We start from the raw sequence: 18,130 nt of genomic DNA, 5'->3' as shown, positions 1-18,130 counted from the left end.
CCAAAGCCAATTAAAATTTATTTAAAATCCACTCCAGATCTATTCTAAACTCAATCCAAATCTAATTCAAAGCTGATCTAAGTCCTTTTTAAATTCATTCCAAAGCCAATACAAACCTAATCCAAGTTCATTCAAAATCCAATAAAAAAAATCCAAATTTAATCCAAATTCAATTCAAAACTAATCCAAATGCAATTAAATCCATTCCAACTCAGATTCTAATCCATTCCAAATCCAATCCAAAGCCAATTTTAATCAAATCCAAATCCACTCAGGTTCTACTTTAGAACCATTTTGAATACAATCGAAACCTAATTCTTTTTAAATTCAATCAAAATCCATTCCAAATTCAATTCAAAGTCAATACAAACCCAATCCGAAGTCAATTCTAAAACAATCCAAATCAAATCTCAAACTTTTTTAAATTCAACTCAATACCAATTCAATGTTAATTCCAATTCATTCCAAATCTAATCGGAATGCAATTAAAATCCAATCAATTCAAAAACTACTTCAGATCCGTTCCAAATCTACTCGAAACTTAATCAAAATCCTTTCCTTTTAAAATTCATTCCAAAGTAATTCCAATCCGAACATCAATCTAATCAATTGTAATTCAATCCAATACCAATCAAAATCCAATCCAAATCCATAAAAATCCAATCGAAGCTCCAAATCCAAATACAATCCAAAGGCAATTCAAATCCAGTTTAAATACAATCCAAATCCATTACAAATCTACTCCACATCCATTCGACCACGTTCTAATCGACGGTAAATTTGTAAATTGAATCCGACCACAACCTCGTTGCAGTATGTCTGTGCTCAAAACTCTCGACGTTGTACCACACGCGTCGGAGTCGTCCGCCGCGGCCATTATTGGGCGGATACAAGACGGTAGACTAGCCCAAGACTACGCGCAGTAGCTGGAAGTGGCACTCCTAACGGAAGAGCAGCTAGGCGCAGCGTCTCTTGAAGATGGCTGGAGAGATATTCGATCCGCCATTAGTAGCACCGCAACTACACTTGGTACGGTGCCCCCGGATCAGACAAACGACTGGTATGACGGCGAATGTAAGCAGTTAGTTGAGGAGAAAAATGCAGCATGGTCGAGATTGCTGCAACACCGCACGAGGGCGAACGGTGACACGATACAAACGGGCGCGGAACAGACAAAACTCGATTTTTCGGAAAAAAAAAAAATGCGCCGGAAGGAGGATCGAGACCGTGAAGAGAAGGAGCAACTGTACCGCGCTATTAACGCACGAAAATTCTATGAGAAGTTAAACCGTTCACGTAAGGGCCACGTGCCACAGCCCGATATGTGTAAGGACATAAACGGGAACTTTCTTACAAACCAGCGTGAGGTGATCCAAAGGTGGCGGCAGCACTACGAAGAGCACCTGAACGGCGATGTGGTAGACAACGGTGGCGGTATGGTGATGAACCTAGGAGCACGCGCGCAGGACATGCGACTTCCGGCTCCGAATCTCCAGGAAATCCAGGAATCCGGCCGGCTGAAAAACAACAAAGCCCCTGGAGTTGACCAACTACCAGGAGAGCTGTTTAAACACGGTAATGATACACTGGCTAGAGCGCTGCGCTGGGTAATTACCAAGGTTTGGGAGGATGAGGTTCTGCCGCAGGAGTGGATGGAAGGTGTCGTGTGTCCCATCTACAAAAAGGGCGATAAGCTGGATTGTAGCAACTACCGCGCAATCACATTGCTGAACGCCGCCTACAAGGTACTCTCCCAAATTTTATGCCGTCGACTAGCACCAACTGCAAGGGAGTTCGTGGGGCAGTACCAGGCGGGTTTTATGGCCGAACGCTCCACCACGGACCAGGTGTTCGCCATTCGCCAAGTACTGCAGAAATTCCGCGAATACAACGTGCTCACACATCACCTATTTATCGACGACGCATATGACACAATCGATCGGTACCAGCTATGGCAGCTGATGCACGAAAATGGATTTCCGGATAAACTGATACGGTTGATCAAGGCGACGATGGATCGGGTGATGTGCGTAGTTCGAGTTTCAGGGGCATTCTCGAGTCCCTTCGAAACGCGCAGAGGGTTACGGGAAGGTGATGGTTTTTCGTGTCTGCTATTCAACATCGCTTTGGAGGGAGTAATACGAAGGACAGGGATTGACACGAGTGGTACGATTTTCACGAAGTCCGTCCAAGTATTGGGTTTCGTCGACGACATTGATAAGGACTGTTCAGTTTATTGAGAGGAAACTTTTACATAACGATATTATACAGACAGATTGGTCAATTTCGATGGAGTTTGCTTCATCGTATATTATAATACACTGTCAATCAACTGTAGTTTTTTAAAAGAGATAAAATAGTTTAAATCTAACAAAATGGCGCCATTGGGGGTCCCGTAGCGTAGTTGGCTACACGTTCGCCTTTCAAGCGAATGGTTATGGGTTCGATTACCAGCCCCTCCACCAAAACCCTCGTCAGTCGCCGGATGCACAGCCTATGCGGTGGCGTATTGGGGTGCACGCCTCACCGTCACGGCTGCCTGACGACGACTGACAACTTGTTCTTCTCGGAGGCATTCCTCCAACGTTACCCGGATAAATGGCAACCGGACAATGCAACGGTCATTGGATACACGACATGGACAAAACGAACACAATGGACTCACGACGAGATGGACCAGCAACGACAACAACAATGAATAATGCAAATATCTAAAAATAGATTCTGTGTGGATTCTGGCTGCAGAATACCACAGTAGATCTCGGCATAGTAGCGGTTAAGTAACACAGTGTGCCTACCAAATAAATAAAGGAATAAAAAAAATGGCGCCATCATGGCAGGAAATCGTACGTACTTTGAACTCCGCAAAACACTTCGATCGAAGAAAGTTCGCCGCCGTACCAAACTGACTATCTACAAAACGCTTATTAGACTGGCAGTTCTCTACGGACACGAGACCTAGACGTGGAGGAGCAAAGCGCACTGGGAGTTTTCGAACGGAAAGTGCTGCGCACCATCTATGGTGAGGTGCAGATGGCGGACGGTACGTGGAGGAGGCGAATTAACCACGAGGTGCATCAGCTGTTGGGAGAACCATCCATCGTTCACACCGTGAAAATCGAAAGACTGCGGTGGGCCGGGCACGTAGCCAGAATGTCGAACAGTAATCCGGTAAAAATGGTTCTCGACAACGATCCGACAGGAACAAGAAGGCGAGGTGCACAACGGGCAAGATGGATCAATCAGGTGGAGGACGATTTGCGGACCCTCCGCAGACTGCATGGTTGGCGAAGTGCAGCCATGAACCGAGCTGAATGGAGAAGTCTTTTATGTGCAGCACAGGCCACTCCGGCCTTAGTCTGATGATAAATAAATAAGAATATAAACATTCCTCCTCGTATTTTACGTAGATCTGACTTTCTAAGTTTAAGCTTTAGACGCACTGAGTATGGCCAGAATGACCCAATTCGTGTTATGTGTAGTTTGTTTAACCGCTTTTATTGCGTACTAGTTGACCCGGCAGACGTTGTCCTGCATAGTAGGCGAGAATGTGCGTTCCGAACTGCCCATGCAAAGTTCGCATAGGAATCACAATTTTAGTTTTTTACGATTTGCTCAACTTTACTCGTAATTTTTGCATTAGGAAATATCATATAAACCCGTCGGAAACTATAACGAATGTTTCTGCTGAAGAAATGAAAAAAATCCATCCAGCCGTTTTCGAGTTATGCGGATACGAACACAGACCATTTCATTTTTATATATGAGAGAAGATTTGATTTCTCAATGTCAAGTGAAATGCTTAAAAACCATGTTTTAAATTCGAATTTGTTGTAACTAGTTTAATGTTAGGTTAAGTATTCATGTAGACAATTTGGTCAGATGGATTAACTTAATAACTTCATATAAAAGTCAGTTTTTGTCACTGCAAATAAATTAAATAGTCACTATTTGGTCACTTTTCCTGCTGCTGAAAGTCACTATTTGGTCCCTTTTTTCACCGGTGTTCGTCACTGAAGTCACTATTTTGAACGGCATTGACCGCTACCAGCCCTGATATACATATGGAACTGACTTGCGATTCACGGCTGCGTATACTCGCGAAAAATAACCTGCCGACCTGTAGTATTGAAGATTTCCTCACACTTAGATTCTTCTATGGAATAAGTACTTCCTAGCTGGCAGCTTTCGAGTTCCCAGAATCGAGCTAGTTGCTCTTGAAGCTCCGCCATGGAACTGAAGTATTAGAGGTCCGACCTGACACGATCCATCCAAATACCGTGTTTAGGAATGTTGGACCCTCTTCGCTGAGCCAGAACCTCCTTTCTTGCAGCAGGTCGAGGTAGTATTCGGCACCGATGATCATGTCGATGCTTGACGATTGGTAGAAATGCGCTTCTGCTAGTATGATGTCGTGTGGTAGATTCCACTGGCTAGTTTCAAACCCTTCACACGGGAGTGGAATCGTCAGCTTCGGTAGCACGTTGAACCGCATCACTTCCTCAAAGTTAGAAATGCTTGCGAAGCGGGGACTGATCGTGCCACGCACAGCCTTCTGCGAAACGCTTTTGGAACCACCGATTCCCTTTACGGTTACGTAATTCTGACCTTCTTGGAGATTCACTCGTCGACAAAACTCAGATTTAACGAAGCAATACTGCGAGCAAGTTGTCGTGACCGGAACTTCCAAGCTCCGATTGACGGAATGGTGCCACCCGCTACTCGCCATCGGTGCGAATGCTGTCACCTCCGAACGACAATTCAAGTAGAGAGCAGTGCTTTCTACTCGAATTGTCCACGAGAATCTGCTTCCTCCAGTGACATTTCTATCAGCAGAGGGCGGTGCCACCCGCTTACTCACTGTCTACCAATGTCACCGGGAATTTCGCTGCTACTTGGACCTACTCCTGTAGGTCCTGGTCCCGGGATGGGCACTACGTTAAAGTAGTGTAGCCCTGGTCGATGCGTTTTCACACATCTGCCAACTATTCAAATCCGTTCGATCATATTCATAGACATATGAGTCATGGTCCGTTAATGATGAGTTAACGCTTCATGCATATCATTCGTACCTTGTTGCCATATTTTACCATTAATGCCATCGACTTGCATTTGATGACATTTAATTGCCTACTTCACGGTTGATTCCCAGCAATACGCACCGAGCTTTCATAGCTTGGTTACACCACACATTCAAGAGTTTGAGATATGAGAAGATTTATAGTTAGCCCCAAACTATTTTTTTAAGAGTTATCAAGTATGTTTAAAGGAACTTATGCTTTGTTATATTTTTTTCTATTTACTTAATCTTCAATTTGGTATTTGGTTTGAAATCGAGTGTTGATGGCCAATTTGAATTGATACTACAAAACCTGATAATTTTTAAAAAAGGTTATTGAATCAGTAGGGTCGTGTCGTGACCGGAACTTCCAAGCGCCGTTCCAAAAATCGTCGGCGGCGGCGTTTGTCTGAATTTTGGTCGGTGACGGCGGCGTTTTCGGCGTCATTCCGAAAACCATTTTAACCGGCGGCGACGGCCTTATTCGGCGTTGTTGGCTTGGAGGCTTGATCAATAAATTCAACAGGCGTGGCAATTTTTTATTACATTCACTATTTGAAGTTTTTTATTTAATTAAAGTTAAAGAATCTTTAGAATTTCACGGGAAAAGTCTCCACAAGTTTTTCCAAAATATTCATTTGAAAATTATTTTCGAATTTTTCATGAGAACTACTTTCGAGAATTCTTTGGAATCTTCAAGGGAAGCTCATTAAAACTTGCAAGGAAAATTATTAGTGAAAAAAATCTTCAGAATTTCTACGACCAATTGATCCAAATTTCTATAGAAAAATGTTCAGAATGTCCACGGAATATTTTTCGGAATTTCTGTTTAATAATTTTCGAAATATACACAGAAAAATCTGCAGAATATGCGCGAGAAACTTTAAAGAGTTTCCACAGGAAAATCTCTGGAATTTTCACAAGATGCTCCGGAGTTTTCACGGAAAATTCTTCAGAGTTTCCTCGGAAAACTGTTCGGAAGTTCCATTGCAAATTTAAGGAAATTTGCATTTTTTTTTAATTTCTAATAATGAAAATGATTGCATATATGAGTTGCAGTAACTTATATGGAACATCTGTGCAAACATGGGTTGAATCAGCTATACGCGATAGTCCACTGGTTTATTTCTTGAATTACACCAACAGGCTAGACATTAGACACGGTCTATTTGATTCAACTCTCGTATATGTTTGTTTTAATCATGATTTCCAGCTATCAGTGTCAAATAATACCTCAGAACAACAATATTCATGGTTGTTTTTACTTACGAAATTGCTACGAAACTGCTTCATCGGCAATATGATGACATCAACAAAGGAGGAAAAAATGACAGCAACAGAATCGAATCCAGGGTAAATCTGTTTTTCGTTGTTTATCCTGTGCTCCTGAGATTGAGTGAGCATTACGAACCCTGGTATTGTATTGTCGCGCTTATCTTTTTCTAGAATACCGCGGCGGTCTTACGCTCGCAGGCTCGACTGCGAAGGTAAACGTCAAGATAGGCGCCAGGTTAAAAGATCAAGCTCTATCTGGTAAAAGGGCGAATGTCGCAGGAGAGAATTCTCTTCGTCGACTTCCCCTCTTTGGAATAAAAGTGACAAGCAGAGGATTTCTTTGAAGTTTATCACCTCAGAATGCAAGTTTGCATTGTTTTCTATCGTTCTGAGGGGATAAACCAAAAAGAAATCTGCTGCTTGTCACTTTTATTTAAAAGAGGGGAAGTTGATGAAGAGAATCCGCTCTTGCGACATTCGCCCTTATTCCAAATAGAGCTTGAGATAGGGAGAATTTTACCGAAACAAAACCACGTGTTTTTTGCCAAATGACAGCAGTATTTGATTGTATTGATGAGAGACCACTGGAGTTACTGAGGACATAGAGAGTGCTTTTTTTATGGGGGGATCCGTGCAGTACACGTCTAGTTGTCTACACGTCTGACTCTAAATCAGATGGTCATGGGTTCGATTCCCACCCCCTCCACACCCTTTAAATATTAAAGAGGTGATAGTCTATATGACTTTAAACGAATGGAAAAGTCTACGGACATAAAAACAAACGAATTATAATTGTAAGACAATTAAAAAATACAATACAGCCGATAAAGAAGAGCATGATTGTAAACTCCATTGGAGTATAAATAGAAATAGGTGGACATATGGCCTGCGATGCTGGTCCAGTTAGGTGGGTGGTGCACAAAAGAAAGCACCACCCAAATAGAAAAACAAGAAGAAGAAAAGAGTGTTTTTCATGGCATGTGCCTACGATGGGGAAGAATCATATTGAGTCTGTTGTATTTAGTGGCTGTTGCAATTACTTGAGAGGCAACCAGTAGGAATCCGCAATATTCGTTTTTTTCATGAGACTCATAATATATCATTAAGATAAAAATAAAATTTTCAAATAATCGAGCAATTAATTGCATATTATTCGGCAACTCGGCCGTACGAAAACCATTTTTTTGTTAAATATCTTGGCTGTGCATATGTACAGCATATGTTTCGAAATGGACAAATTGATATGAAATTTGTGAAAAAGAATCGTGTCTTGGAGGGACTCGAACCCTCAACCTCCTACTCTCTAGATAGGCATGATAACCCCTACACAACAAGACCACTTAAAGGTCACGTTTGCGGAAAAGCCATCAGAATCCGAGTACCAACCTCCACCGCGGTTAGCTCTCTTTTTTGCAAATTGAATATCTTTCGGATGCTTGATTTGTCCAATCTCCACATGTGCTTTACTGTTGTATATCCACAGTCAAGCGAGTGCGCATTGTTTATTAAACGAGAGGATCACACTCCATGCCCCCCAGCAACTGGCTGGGCGGGACGGTATAGAATGCGAATCAATCGCACTCTGCTGTGCCATAGGCTTGCTTGGCTAATTCTTGCGATTCTTTTTCGCAAATTTCATATCAATTTGTCCATTTCGAAACATATGCTGTGCATATGCACAGCCAAGATATTTAACAAAAAAATGGTTTTCGTACGGCCGAGTTGCCGAATAATATGCAATTAATTGTAATCAAGTGTCGGTCTTCCACCGTCATTAGTCGTCTGAGTACACGCGACCGCTTACGAAAGGCAATCAAACTCATCAAATGCTTTAGCCAAGCAAGCCTATGGCACAGCAGAGTGCGATTGATTCGCATTCTATACCGTCCCGCCCAGCCAGTTGCTGGGGGGCATGGAGTGCGATCCTCTCGTTTAATAAACAATGTGCACTCGCTTGACTGTGGATATACAACAGTAAAGCACATGTGGAGATTGGACAAATCAAGCATCCGAAAGATATTCAATTTGCAAAAAAGAGAGCTAACCGCGGTGGAGGTTGGTACTCGGATTCTGATGGCTTTTCCGCAAACGTGACCTTTAACCCTTTCTTTCCCATGGTAGCTGTAGAGCTCCATCAAATTTTGCACCTTCCAACATTCATCGAATTATCTCAACAACAAAATGCAGTATGTGACACAACTTTATGGTTTCATTAGACTGCAAATATAATCAATTTTATGTAAAAATAGTTAAACTATTGAAAACAATCAAGTAACTATTGATTTACAATCAAAAACTTTTTTTTTCGTTTTCAACCAATTTTAGCTATGCCAAATAACTTTTGTTCTAGCATTTTTCCCATAGTTGATTCCTTCCTATTGAAATCTTTGAATAAAGTCGTGGGAAAGAGAGGGTTAAGGTCACTCCTGACGGAATCCAAGTTTAAAAGTGCTCGCGTTTTCGGGGGCACACCACTCGATTCAGAGGCGGCACACAACTGTCATTTTTGTTGATTTAGCTTTGCTGCGTCGCAGCATGCGTGAAATAATAAAAATGACAGTTGTGCGTTGCTTCCGTATCGAGTGGTGTGCCCCCGAAAACGCGAGCACTTTTAAACTTGGATTCCGTCAGGAGTGACCTTAAGTGGTCTTGTTGTGTAGGGGTTATCACGCCTATCTAGAGAGTAGGAGGTTGAGGGTTCGAGTCCCTCCAAGACAAGTGGATTCCTTTTTCGCAAATTTCATATCAATTTGTCCATTTCGAAACATATGCTGTGCATATGCACAGCCAAGATATTTAACAAAAAAAAATAATCGAGGATGAACAATACTCTCAAGCGATCACATATCCAAATTATAAATTGATAAAAACTCGCTAGAGAGTAAGAATCGTTCGATAATTGTATCGAATTTAATTCGAAGCATTGATTAATGCTACTTTTGAACTTATTTTCCTACATAACACCAAAACACGATGCCAAACATCCGATTGAACTTCGTTGCTGACATTAAATTGGTATAGTAGGTTTACATTGAAATGATAATTTTGTGTTTATTATCAATCGATTCCAAAATTTGGAAAGTTATTGCCGATGACAACTCGCCTACTTTTCAGACCTGAAAAGTTATCAAATGATAATTGAATAATAATTATCGTATGAGAATGATTCATCACAACCCTGGCTGATAGTGTACCGCTGCAATCATCACCGACGCATACTAGAATAGAACAGAGATTAAGCACCCACCATTAAGTCAGTCCAAAACCCCAGTGGCTTATTACAGAAAAGCTCATTGTGAAAGCTGGGCTGTCAACGGCGTTTGGAGGAAGTCATAGTAGACGCGTTAATCTATATAATACAAATGAAATGGGCTATGTTCGTATTCACATAACTCGAAAACGGCTACCAACCAGATCCAAATTTGAGGGAAGTAAGGGATCGTTAGCCGCGCGGCTAGAAAGCAAGACCATGCTGAGGGTGGCTGGGTTCGACTCCCGATGCCGGTCTAGACAATTTTCGGATTGGAAATTGTCTCGACTTCCCTGGGCATAAAAGTATCATCGTGTTAAGCCCTCAGTACACTGTTTGTCATGATGTCAAATATTTGTCAAGTTTATCCGGATATCTATCAGACTGACCAGAAATTGACATGGATATCAGGCTGGCTTGACAAATATTTGTCATCATGACAAACAGTGTACTAATAGCTTTAGCCTCATGATATACGAATGCAAAAATGGTAACTTGGCTTAGAAACCTCGCAGTTAATAACTTAAGTGCTTAATGAACACTAAGCTGCGAGGCGGCTCTGTCCCAGTATTGGGATGTAATGCCAATAAGAAGAAGAAGAAGGGGTGCAATCCAATAGATCAAGAATAATAAAGCAGCTCAGTTGATCATAAGAAAAGTAAGTGCTATTTAATTTTATTTCACCACTTAATTGTATCTTTACAGATACGTATTTCGATCTCCACAGCCGTCTTCAGTGTCTCGTACTTGACTCGACTGATCTTATCCACTACAATACATAATTTCATAAGGATACCCCACCAAACAAATTATTTCATACATTCCCACACTTATATTGAATTTTATTCACCTTAACACTAAAACTAGTAAACCAACGTCTACAGTTCTTCATGACCTGCTGGTTTCGGCTTCTCTTTGGTATCCACCGTAATCTTCGTATGCAGCTTGGCTCCCGGTGTCACAATCTTTAGTACCTCTTCCGTCAGCTTCACCTTCCTTATCGATGGATAAATCGGTGACCCAAGCAAGAGATAATCTCCACTTTGTACGGCATGAGCTATTAAGTTGGTTTTTCCATCGTCGCTGTGTAGAGCAGCCAGTATGTTACCATTCCAGTCTAAGCGTAGCACCGTGCCACGTTTCGGGAACAGTGGAGCCACGCTGCCAAGATTACCAATAAAGTTGGATATTCTTAGCGCTAGCGCATTGCCCGTTTGTTTGTAGATGAAATCGAAAGGAAGCTCGGCAATGCTGAGTGTCCGAACGAAGAATTTTCTGACCTTTGGGAAAGGTGCCAGCATAGCTACCAGCGAAGGATTTGATTTATCAGCTGCAATCACCACCGCAGCCCACAATCCCGTATCATCTCCAACCAAGTTGTCAATGGATCCTGGCAGACCATCGATGAAGATGTCATCTGTGCCTAATTTTGGACCCTTCAGATAATATCTGCGAATCAGTTGACCTCCGAGTTCAGCCACTAGAACGAAGCTTTCATCCTTGCTAAGTGTAACTCCGTTAGCACCGTAAACTTCATCGATCAATACTTTGTTTTTGCCAGAAGCGCGTGAATAGTGCAGCAGACGACCCGACGGATTCAGAAGCATGGCCTGAAGAGTATCTTCGAAGCGGAAATCCGACGACGTGTCGGACCAGTATAAATCGCCATTCTTAGCTACAGCTAAACCATTCGGAATTCCAGGTTTCCGGGAAACTTTGCCGCCTTCGATGACCTGATCCAACGAAACTAGAAGTTTCTTCTCTCCGGTTTTGATTTGCACCTGATAGATGCCAAAATAGGGCTCTACCACGATCAGGTTGTTACCCTGGGTATCGAAAGCTATTCCCAGAGGACGACCGCATATCCGTTCATCGTAGTTGCCCTCTGTTGATAGAAAATTCTATTATCATTGGTTTACAACGTATCAAATTTTTCGATACTTACGGCATTCAACGCCAAACTTGGCCACCACTCGAATTTGATCGTTTTTGGTAATTTCAAGGACTTTGCCTCCGGCCACCGACGCATAGGTTGTGTTTCCTCGAACCAGAATGGTTTCCGGTGCCACCAGTTGGTTTTCGAGCCAGCGTTCGGCATTGTTAAGTAGCTGATTGGGTGCGAGGACACCCTCCAGGTCTCGTGAAGGTGTCACGCTGAAATTATAGGAATGGAAAGAAATAAGGTTTTGTTAGATTAGTCGAATATTTATAATATATATTTCACTAATAAAGCAAAACAATGCGTTCCGTGAAAATTAAAAAAAAAATCTGAGAAAATACACGCCTATTTGTTCCGACACCATCTTTGAAGGGTTGCTGTCCGACGTTCTTGCAACATGCCCTGCCCATCGTAACCTTCAAGCTTTACCTATCTTCTGGATACTAGGAGTTGGCCGTAGAGCCGTAGAGTTGGGCGAGCTCGTGGTTCATCCTTTTCCGCCACACACCGTTCTCTTGCAAAGATGGTCCTAAGCACCCGTCTCTCAAATACTCCGAGTGCTTACAAGTCCTCCTCGAGCATGTTCCAAGCTTCTGTATGATGATTTTCTTCGTATTTCACGACAACCATTATTATCAGGCGCAAGCATGGATCAAAGATAGACGAATTCCTCAACCACCTCTAAGGCAGTGGTCCCCAGGCTTACTTTTTAATTTGAACTTCTGGTTACTATATAAGCATCAAACAAACCGGTTTCTGGCTGCTTTCTTTGCTGTTTTGTTTTGATTCTGCATTCCGTTTCACGATGTTCTTTTATTCTTCTCTCGATCCCACGTGTTAAATTACGGTTGAACACTTTTTAATTTGAACGATGTTCAAACCAACGGGGTTCAAATTAGAAAAAGGTTATAATACCGGGGGTTCACGGTATATGCAACATTTGTTTTTCACTTCATATCGCATATTTGAGCATATTGTATATTTGAGCAAAATATTTTCTTCCTGTGAATCTTTTTCAATTAAAATATGTACTTATAAAGGTTTTTTCCTTATTTAATAAGGACATTTTCTTCTACATTTTTATCGCCATAATTTACTTTTAGTATAGTATCGTATCGTTTTTTATCGTATAGTATCGTTTTTTCAGTAACGGATTTGACACGAGAAATTGTTTTTTCGCCATAGCATTTTTTCGGCAAAGTTGGCAGAAAATTATCTAAGCAGATTCTCCAAAAAAAAAAAAAAAAATCAAAATGTCAACCGATTCTGTAAGTCCGATCTTATTACTTATGTTTTCATACTCGAGGTTTATTGTTCACTATAACTTGTCGTACCAAATAACGAAGTGCTTCTGAGAAAACTCTAATAGAATTCTTAATAGCATCTGCTCGAGATTCTGAGTACAAATTCGTTCGAGATCCTAACAGAATACGTCTGGAATTCTGAACAGAATTCGTTTACTTACTTACTTATGGATCCAATACACCTCCGGTAGTGCAAAGGGACGATTTGAAAGATCTCCATCCTAAGCGTTGTCCAGCTATCGCTTTAACCTGTTGCCAGGTTAGATTTCGGTCGAATTCTTTTATTTCTTTATTGAGGCTTCCCCGCCATGAGCCTCTTGGTCTGCCTCTGCTGCGATGTCATGCTGGGTTCCAGTCTAATGCTTGTTTACACGCAACTATTGGATACCCTTGTGGCCCGAGGTAAACAACCCTACAGTGAAGTAAGAGGTGTTTTGGGGAATCGCAATGTGGTTTATATGCAGGCCATCTATGCCTTTCTTTCCTCGTCTGACATAAAAGTATAACATCCCTATTTTTTTCTCAATTTTTTTTTGTCTTATTCTTCCGTGTAACACGAAGCTATGGCCATCCGGAAGATACTCCCTAACGATCCACAAGTCGAGCACGACGCTACGCCATACCGTTAATGACGTCAAATACCCGGATGAGCAGCTGTGAGCCTCAAACCTAAATCCCAACCTCGTCCGTCCTGAAATTACGCAATCTAACCTTGAGTCGCCACGAGTATCTTGGTCTATGCCCCTTTTCCCTTACTAACTGTTGATAATAAGATGATATCGATTGTAAATATCATAAAGTCTCGGCTTCGTTAAGTGTTATACACGCCTGAGCCTGTCAAATAATCGAAATAGATAAATAGATAATAAATAGATTGCTTGTTTACAGATTTCGTTTCCGCCCCTACGTAGAGTGTGGCCGACCCAGCCCCCGAATTTCTGTTGCTGTCGGCCTCTGGTGACAACGACGATGGCGCTCGTTGTTTGAGATCCAGCTGTGAGGCCACCAGGCCCGAATTATATACCGCGGGCATCTGTTGATAAACACCTGCAGCCGTTGAATGTTCTCCACTGATACACACAATGTTTCGCTAGCGTATAACAGCACAGATTTCACGTTAGAGTTGAAAATTCGCATTTTGGTGCGTTCACTTATCTGCCTGTTTTTCTAGATATTTCTCAAACTCGCAAAGGCAGCCCTTGCTTTCTTGATCCGTGCGCCTATGTCAATCTTGGTACCGCCGTCTGACGTCATTTGGCTACCAAGATATTGGAAGCTTTCAACATTCTTCACTAGTTGCCCGGCTACTGTGAAACTGGAAGGGGTCACCGTGTTTGCATCAAACGATTTGGTTTTGTTGACGTTGATGACTAAGGGGTCGTACACTTATTACGTAAGCATTTTTTCTGGGTTTTTCGAGCCCCCCTCCACCCATGTAAGATTTTTTTCATACAAATGATTTTTTATTTATATGGTGCGTAAGATATTGGCGGAACCCCCCTCCCCCCATAAGTGCTTACGTAATATGTATACGGCCCCTAAGCCTGCCTAAGAGGAGCGCTTGGCAAGGTCGTTAAGCTTACTCTGCCTATCAGAGCGCCGTTGAGCGAGGAGTGCAACGTCATCAGCCAATTCGAAGTCGTGTAGGTGCTCCATAGTTATAAGCTGCCATAACAGCCCGCGGTTTGGTTCACGGTCAATTGCACCAGTAACGGTGATAGAATACATCGTTGCCTCACACCAACTACGACCCGGATAGGGTCGGACAAGACCCCATTGTGCAGCACTCTACACGAAAAGGCCTCGTACTGTGCCTCGATGAGGCCGATGATTTTCTCAGGAACCCCCTTGCGTCTCAGGGCTCCCCACATATTCTCGTGATTGAGACGGTCGATAGCTTTTTCGTAGTCAATGAATACCAAGTAAAGGGACTCTTGAAATTCGTTGACCTGCTCCAGAATGATGCGGAGCGTGACAATATGGTCCACACAGGATCTTCCGGCACGGAATCCGACCTGCTGCCGCCGGAGAGTCGCATCGATCTTCTGCTGAATCCGGGCTAGGATAACTTTGCATAGAACTTTGAGAACGGTACACAGCAACATAATGCCTCGCCAGTCACCCTTTTTAGGTACCTTCACTAAAATCTGTCGACCGGGAAGTTGCGGTGTCCCAGATATTACGAAATAAACGATGCGGTAGTTGAGCGGATGTCATGGGGTCAGCTTTGAGCATCTCGGCTGATATGCGATCGAGTTGTTCGAAGTGCTCGAACCAGCGTTTCGGCTGGTCAGTTGGGTCGGTCAATAATTGATCATTCGCGTCTTTCACAGGCATCGTTGCATTCATCTTCGCCCCGCCTAAGCGTCGTGAGATATCGTAGAGGAGGTGAATGTCTGGTTGCTGCGGCTCTCTCTCCTTCGTTGGCCAGAGAGTCTGCCCACGCTCGCTTGTCCCGTAGAATTCGGAATTATTTCTACGACGACATTGAGTTGACTGTAGAAGTTCTCTTTGTCTTGCAGCATCGGTTAGCGCATAACATCCCAAGTAACATTTTAAGTTTTATAACGCTCTTGAAGTCCATAATTTACTCTTCAAGAGTGTTATAAAACCAGCATAAAAACAAAATGTTACTAGGGATTGGATTACAGTATGGTTTCGGACCCGTGTTCTAAATCTGGCAACAATTATCCTTTCACTTATAGGTTCCCACTTCATAAGGGTAGAGTCTACCTGAGCGCTTAGTAGGAAGCCAATTGTGCGATGCCGGGGAGCGTGTTCACCTCGTAAACCAGAGTATAGCAGAACTTGTCCCGACGGCGTTCTGTGTTCTCCAAAGTTTGGCCAACGGACTTCACTCAGTCCCATGATCTCAAGCTTCATGCGGCGTGCCTCATTGGCAACTTGTGCCAATTTACCCTGCTGGGCTAAGGTTAAAACGATCCATGTTCCTATTCGTGTCCGTTGTTTCGCGCTAAGAGTCGTCGTCGTAAAATCAGTCCGTATTCTTTCATTATCGGATTCTCGAACAAATTGATGTTTCGGGAACAGTAGGTTGTTGGCCCAAGGCTCCATGTTCACCGGAATGGGGCTGCCATCTTAGGTATAGCTTCCACGGAATAGCATTTCATACTCAGCCGCTGGATGCCAGAACATTACGGAGCTGCGATTAAATACAAATTACCGGGGCGATAACATCCAATTTGGCCATTTCTTAATTGGTAATCATGCGCATCGCTCCTGAGGGACTCTGTGAACATCATGGTTTGCTGTTGGTTTGTATCAAACCCAATTGATCTGAATGATCAATTGGTTTGTACTCCAAAGAGGAACGTCCGATTTGAAGATATCTAAATTGTAAATCATGCGCATGGGTTCTAAAGGTCTGTATGAATAGCATGAATTGCTGTTGGCCTTATATCGAGCCCAGTGGACTTGCTAGACCAGTTGGTTTGAGCTTCAGATTGATTAGGAGAACTTAGAACATCCGGATTGGACATAACTCAATTCTGAATAGGTCTCTAAGGTCATGTATGGAAACCATGAGTTGCTATTGGTTTTGTACCAAGCGTAATTGACCTGGTAGACCAAGTTGTTGAACTCCAGAATGGTTCGGAGAGCCTGGAACAATTGACTGCATTCGTTATTCACCATCTCTGAATAGGATTACTCAGATTTATGAGGAAAAACAGTAATAAAACGCTTATGCGCGGTGTTGTTGTGCAATTTTCGTCCATTTAAAGGTGGCCAACTGTCGAACCTTCCTCCGACGATTACATAATGTAGGTGTGGCCGATCAACATTCTGAGGTCAGTTTCGGAAAATGTATGAGCTGGCGATAATTTTGAGTACCTATATAAACATGGAAATTGCTTTTAAATATGTTTAAGTTAAATCCGGATCGATACGACCAGAACACCCTTAAGTGTGAGTTTTTTTAGCACTGAGTAGAAAGGTTAAAATATTTCAAATTTGCAATCAATCTGGAGTATACATAAAAATACTTGAAATATTATAAAACAACCAGACAATCATATAGACAATTTTGTGAAATTTAATTTTTTTTTGATGAGATCAAGAAAAATCCATCTAGTGATGTTTATGCCTTTCGCGTGCATCGAGAAAAGCACGTTAAACAAATGAAAAATAACATTTTATGGAGACTCTTTCCATTCATTCATTTTAATATGCACTACACATTTTTCTTTTTTGACATTTTTTTTCTAGTTTTCAACATTTTTTCGGAATTTCGTTTGACAATAATTGCGGAACGCAATAATTCGTGCTAATTTTCTGTAACGGTTTTCCCCCAAATTTCTTAACATTTTACATTTGCTCAATCTATCCAGTTGAGTCAATTATCATCACAATATCAAATGACATTTTCTATTCCAATGATAATCTAGCCTAATCCTCAAATTATTGAATCAATTTACACAAATGAAATTCCAATGAAGAAACGTGTCATCGAATTTCAGTCGTCACTAACGCTTATCTTCTCTTGATCATCAAAAAAAGATAAGTGAATATAAATGTCACAATTATTAATTGCGTCACTAATAAGCTGCCCACCGTCAACATAATATACGGATGAGTTGCTAAGGTTCTAAGACAAGCAAAAATATAATAAGGAATGACGTGATCCCTTCAAAATAATATTCGAACACGATCGATGGTACACTACAATGCGTATTTGTATTTGACTAACTTCACCAAATTTATGTTACACACGACCTTATAACCAACCTCCGAAGTTATTCAAAATATTATTTTCCGCTCTGAATAATCTGATAACGGAACAGCTGGTGTCGATTGAACTTGAACTACACATGCGGATTGAATAGTGCAGAACAAAATACCACGGTATCGTATGATCTCACCTGAATGACTTGAACGGGAACGTTGGATAGGGAGGCAGGCCCGGCAGGAACGTCACCAGCAGCACGACCAGTGTCACTCTTAGCAATCTGGACCTCAACACTTTGCACTTGCAGGCCATTTTTGAGATGGTGCCCCGTCGTCGATCACACGATCTAACCGAATGAACTCACTACTGGTGCAACTCTTCCAAGCGTTCGGCACCTCAACCTTGTTTACACAGTCCAGTAAGTAGGTATAGCTCGCCGTATAACAGCAAGCAAGCGGCACCGCACCGGTTCGTTGTGCGTTGGTTGAATCTGGCTTCTTCACACACGTTTCTATTCTGGCTCGATAAAAATATACCGTTCGATTTCTGATTCTCCAGAGGTCGGTTTGGTTGTGGTAGCTTTCTAAATTATTGTTCGGATTTTGTAGCCCATGCT

General features: G+C 42.2%; 1 protein-coding gene across 1 annotated transcript; it reads right to left on the bottom strand.

Annotated features, from left to right (window-relative positions):
• Positions 1–10,223: 10,223 nt before the first annotated feature.
• Positions 10,224–18,130, bottom strand: LOC134208174 (adipocyte plasma membrane-associated protein Hemomucin-like). Its single transcript, XM_062684235.1, has 3 exons — positions 17,708–18,130; positions 11,530–11,738; positions 10,224–11,469 (listed from the first exon to the last, which is right to left on the bottom strand). The coding sequence occupies exons 1-3, from the start codon at positions 17,824–17,826 to the stop codon at positions 10,463–10,465; spliced, it is 1,335 nt and encodes a 444-aa protein (XP_062540219.1). The 5' UTR covers positions 17,827–18,130; the 3' UTR covers positions 10,224–10,462.

Source organism: Armigeres subalbatus, chromosome 1 (genome assembly GCF_024139115.2).
Source record: "Armigeres subalbatus isolate Guangzhou_Male chromosome 1, GZ_Asu_2, whole genome shotgun sequence".
Taxonomy (NCBI): domain Eukaryota; kingdom Metazoa; phylum Arthropoda; class Insecta; order Diptera; family Culicidae; genus Armigeres; species Armigeres subalbatus.
Note: the sequence above shows the minus strand (reverse complement) of the source record. Positions and strands in the feature narration are given on the sequence as shown.

What these genes read in the sequence shown, in the direction of transcription:
- LOC134208174 (XM_062684235.1), bottom strand. Translation starts at nt 17,826, where the DNA reads ATGGCCTGCAAGTGCAAAGTGTTGAGGTCCAGATTGCTAAGAGTGACA. An exon ending in TTCCCGTTCAAGTCATTCAG is followed by an intron (nt 11,739 to 17,707) that starts GTGAGATCATAC and finishes CTATAATTTCAG; the next exon opens with CGTGACACCTTCACGAGACC. An exon ending in CAAGTTTGGCGTTGAATGCC is followed by an intron (nt 11,470 to 11,529) that starts GTAAGTATCGAA and finishes TTCTATCAACAG; the next exon opens with AGGGCAACTACGATGAACGG.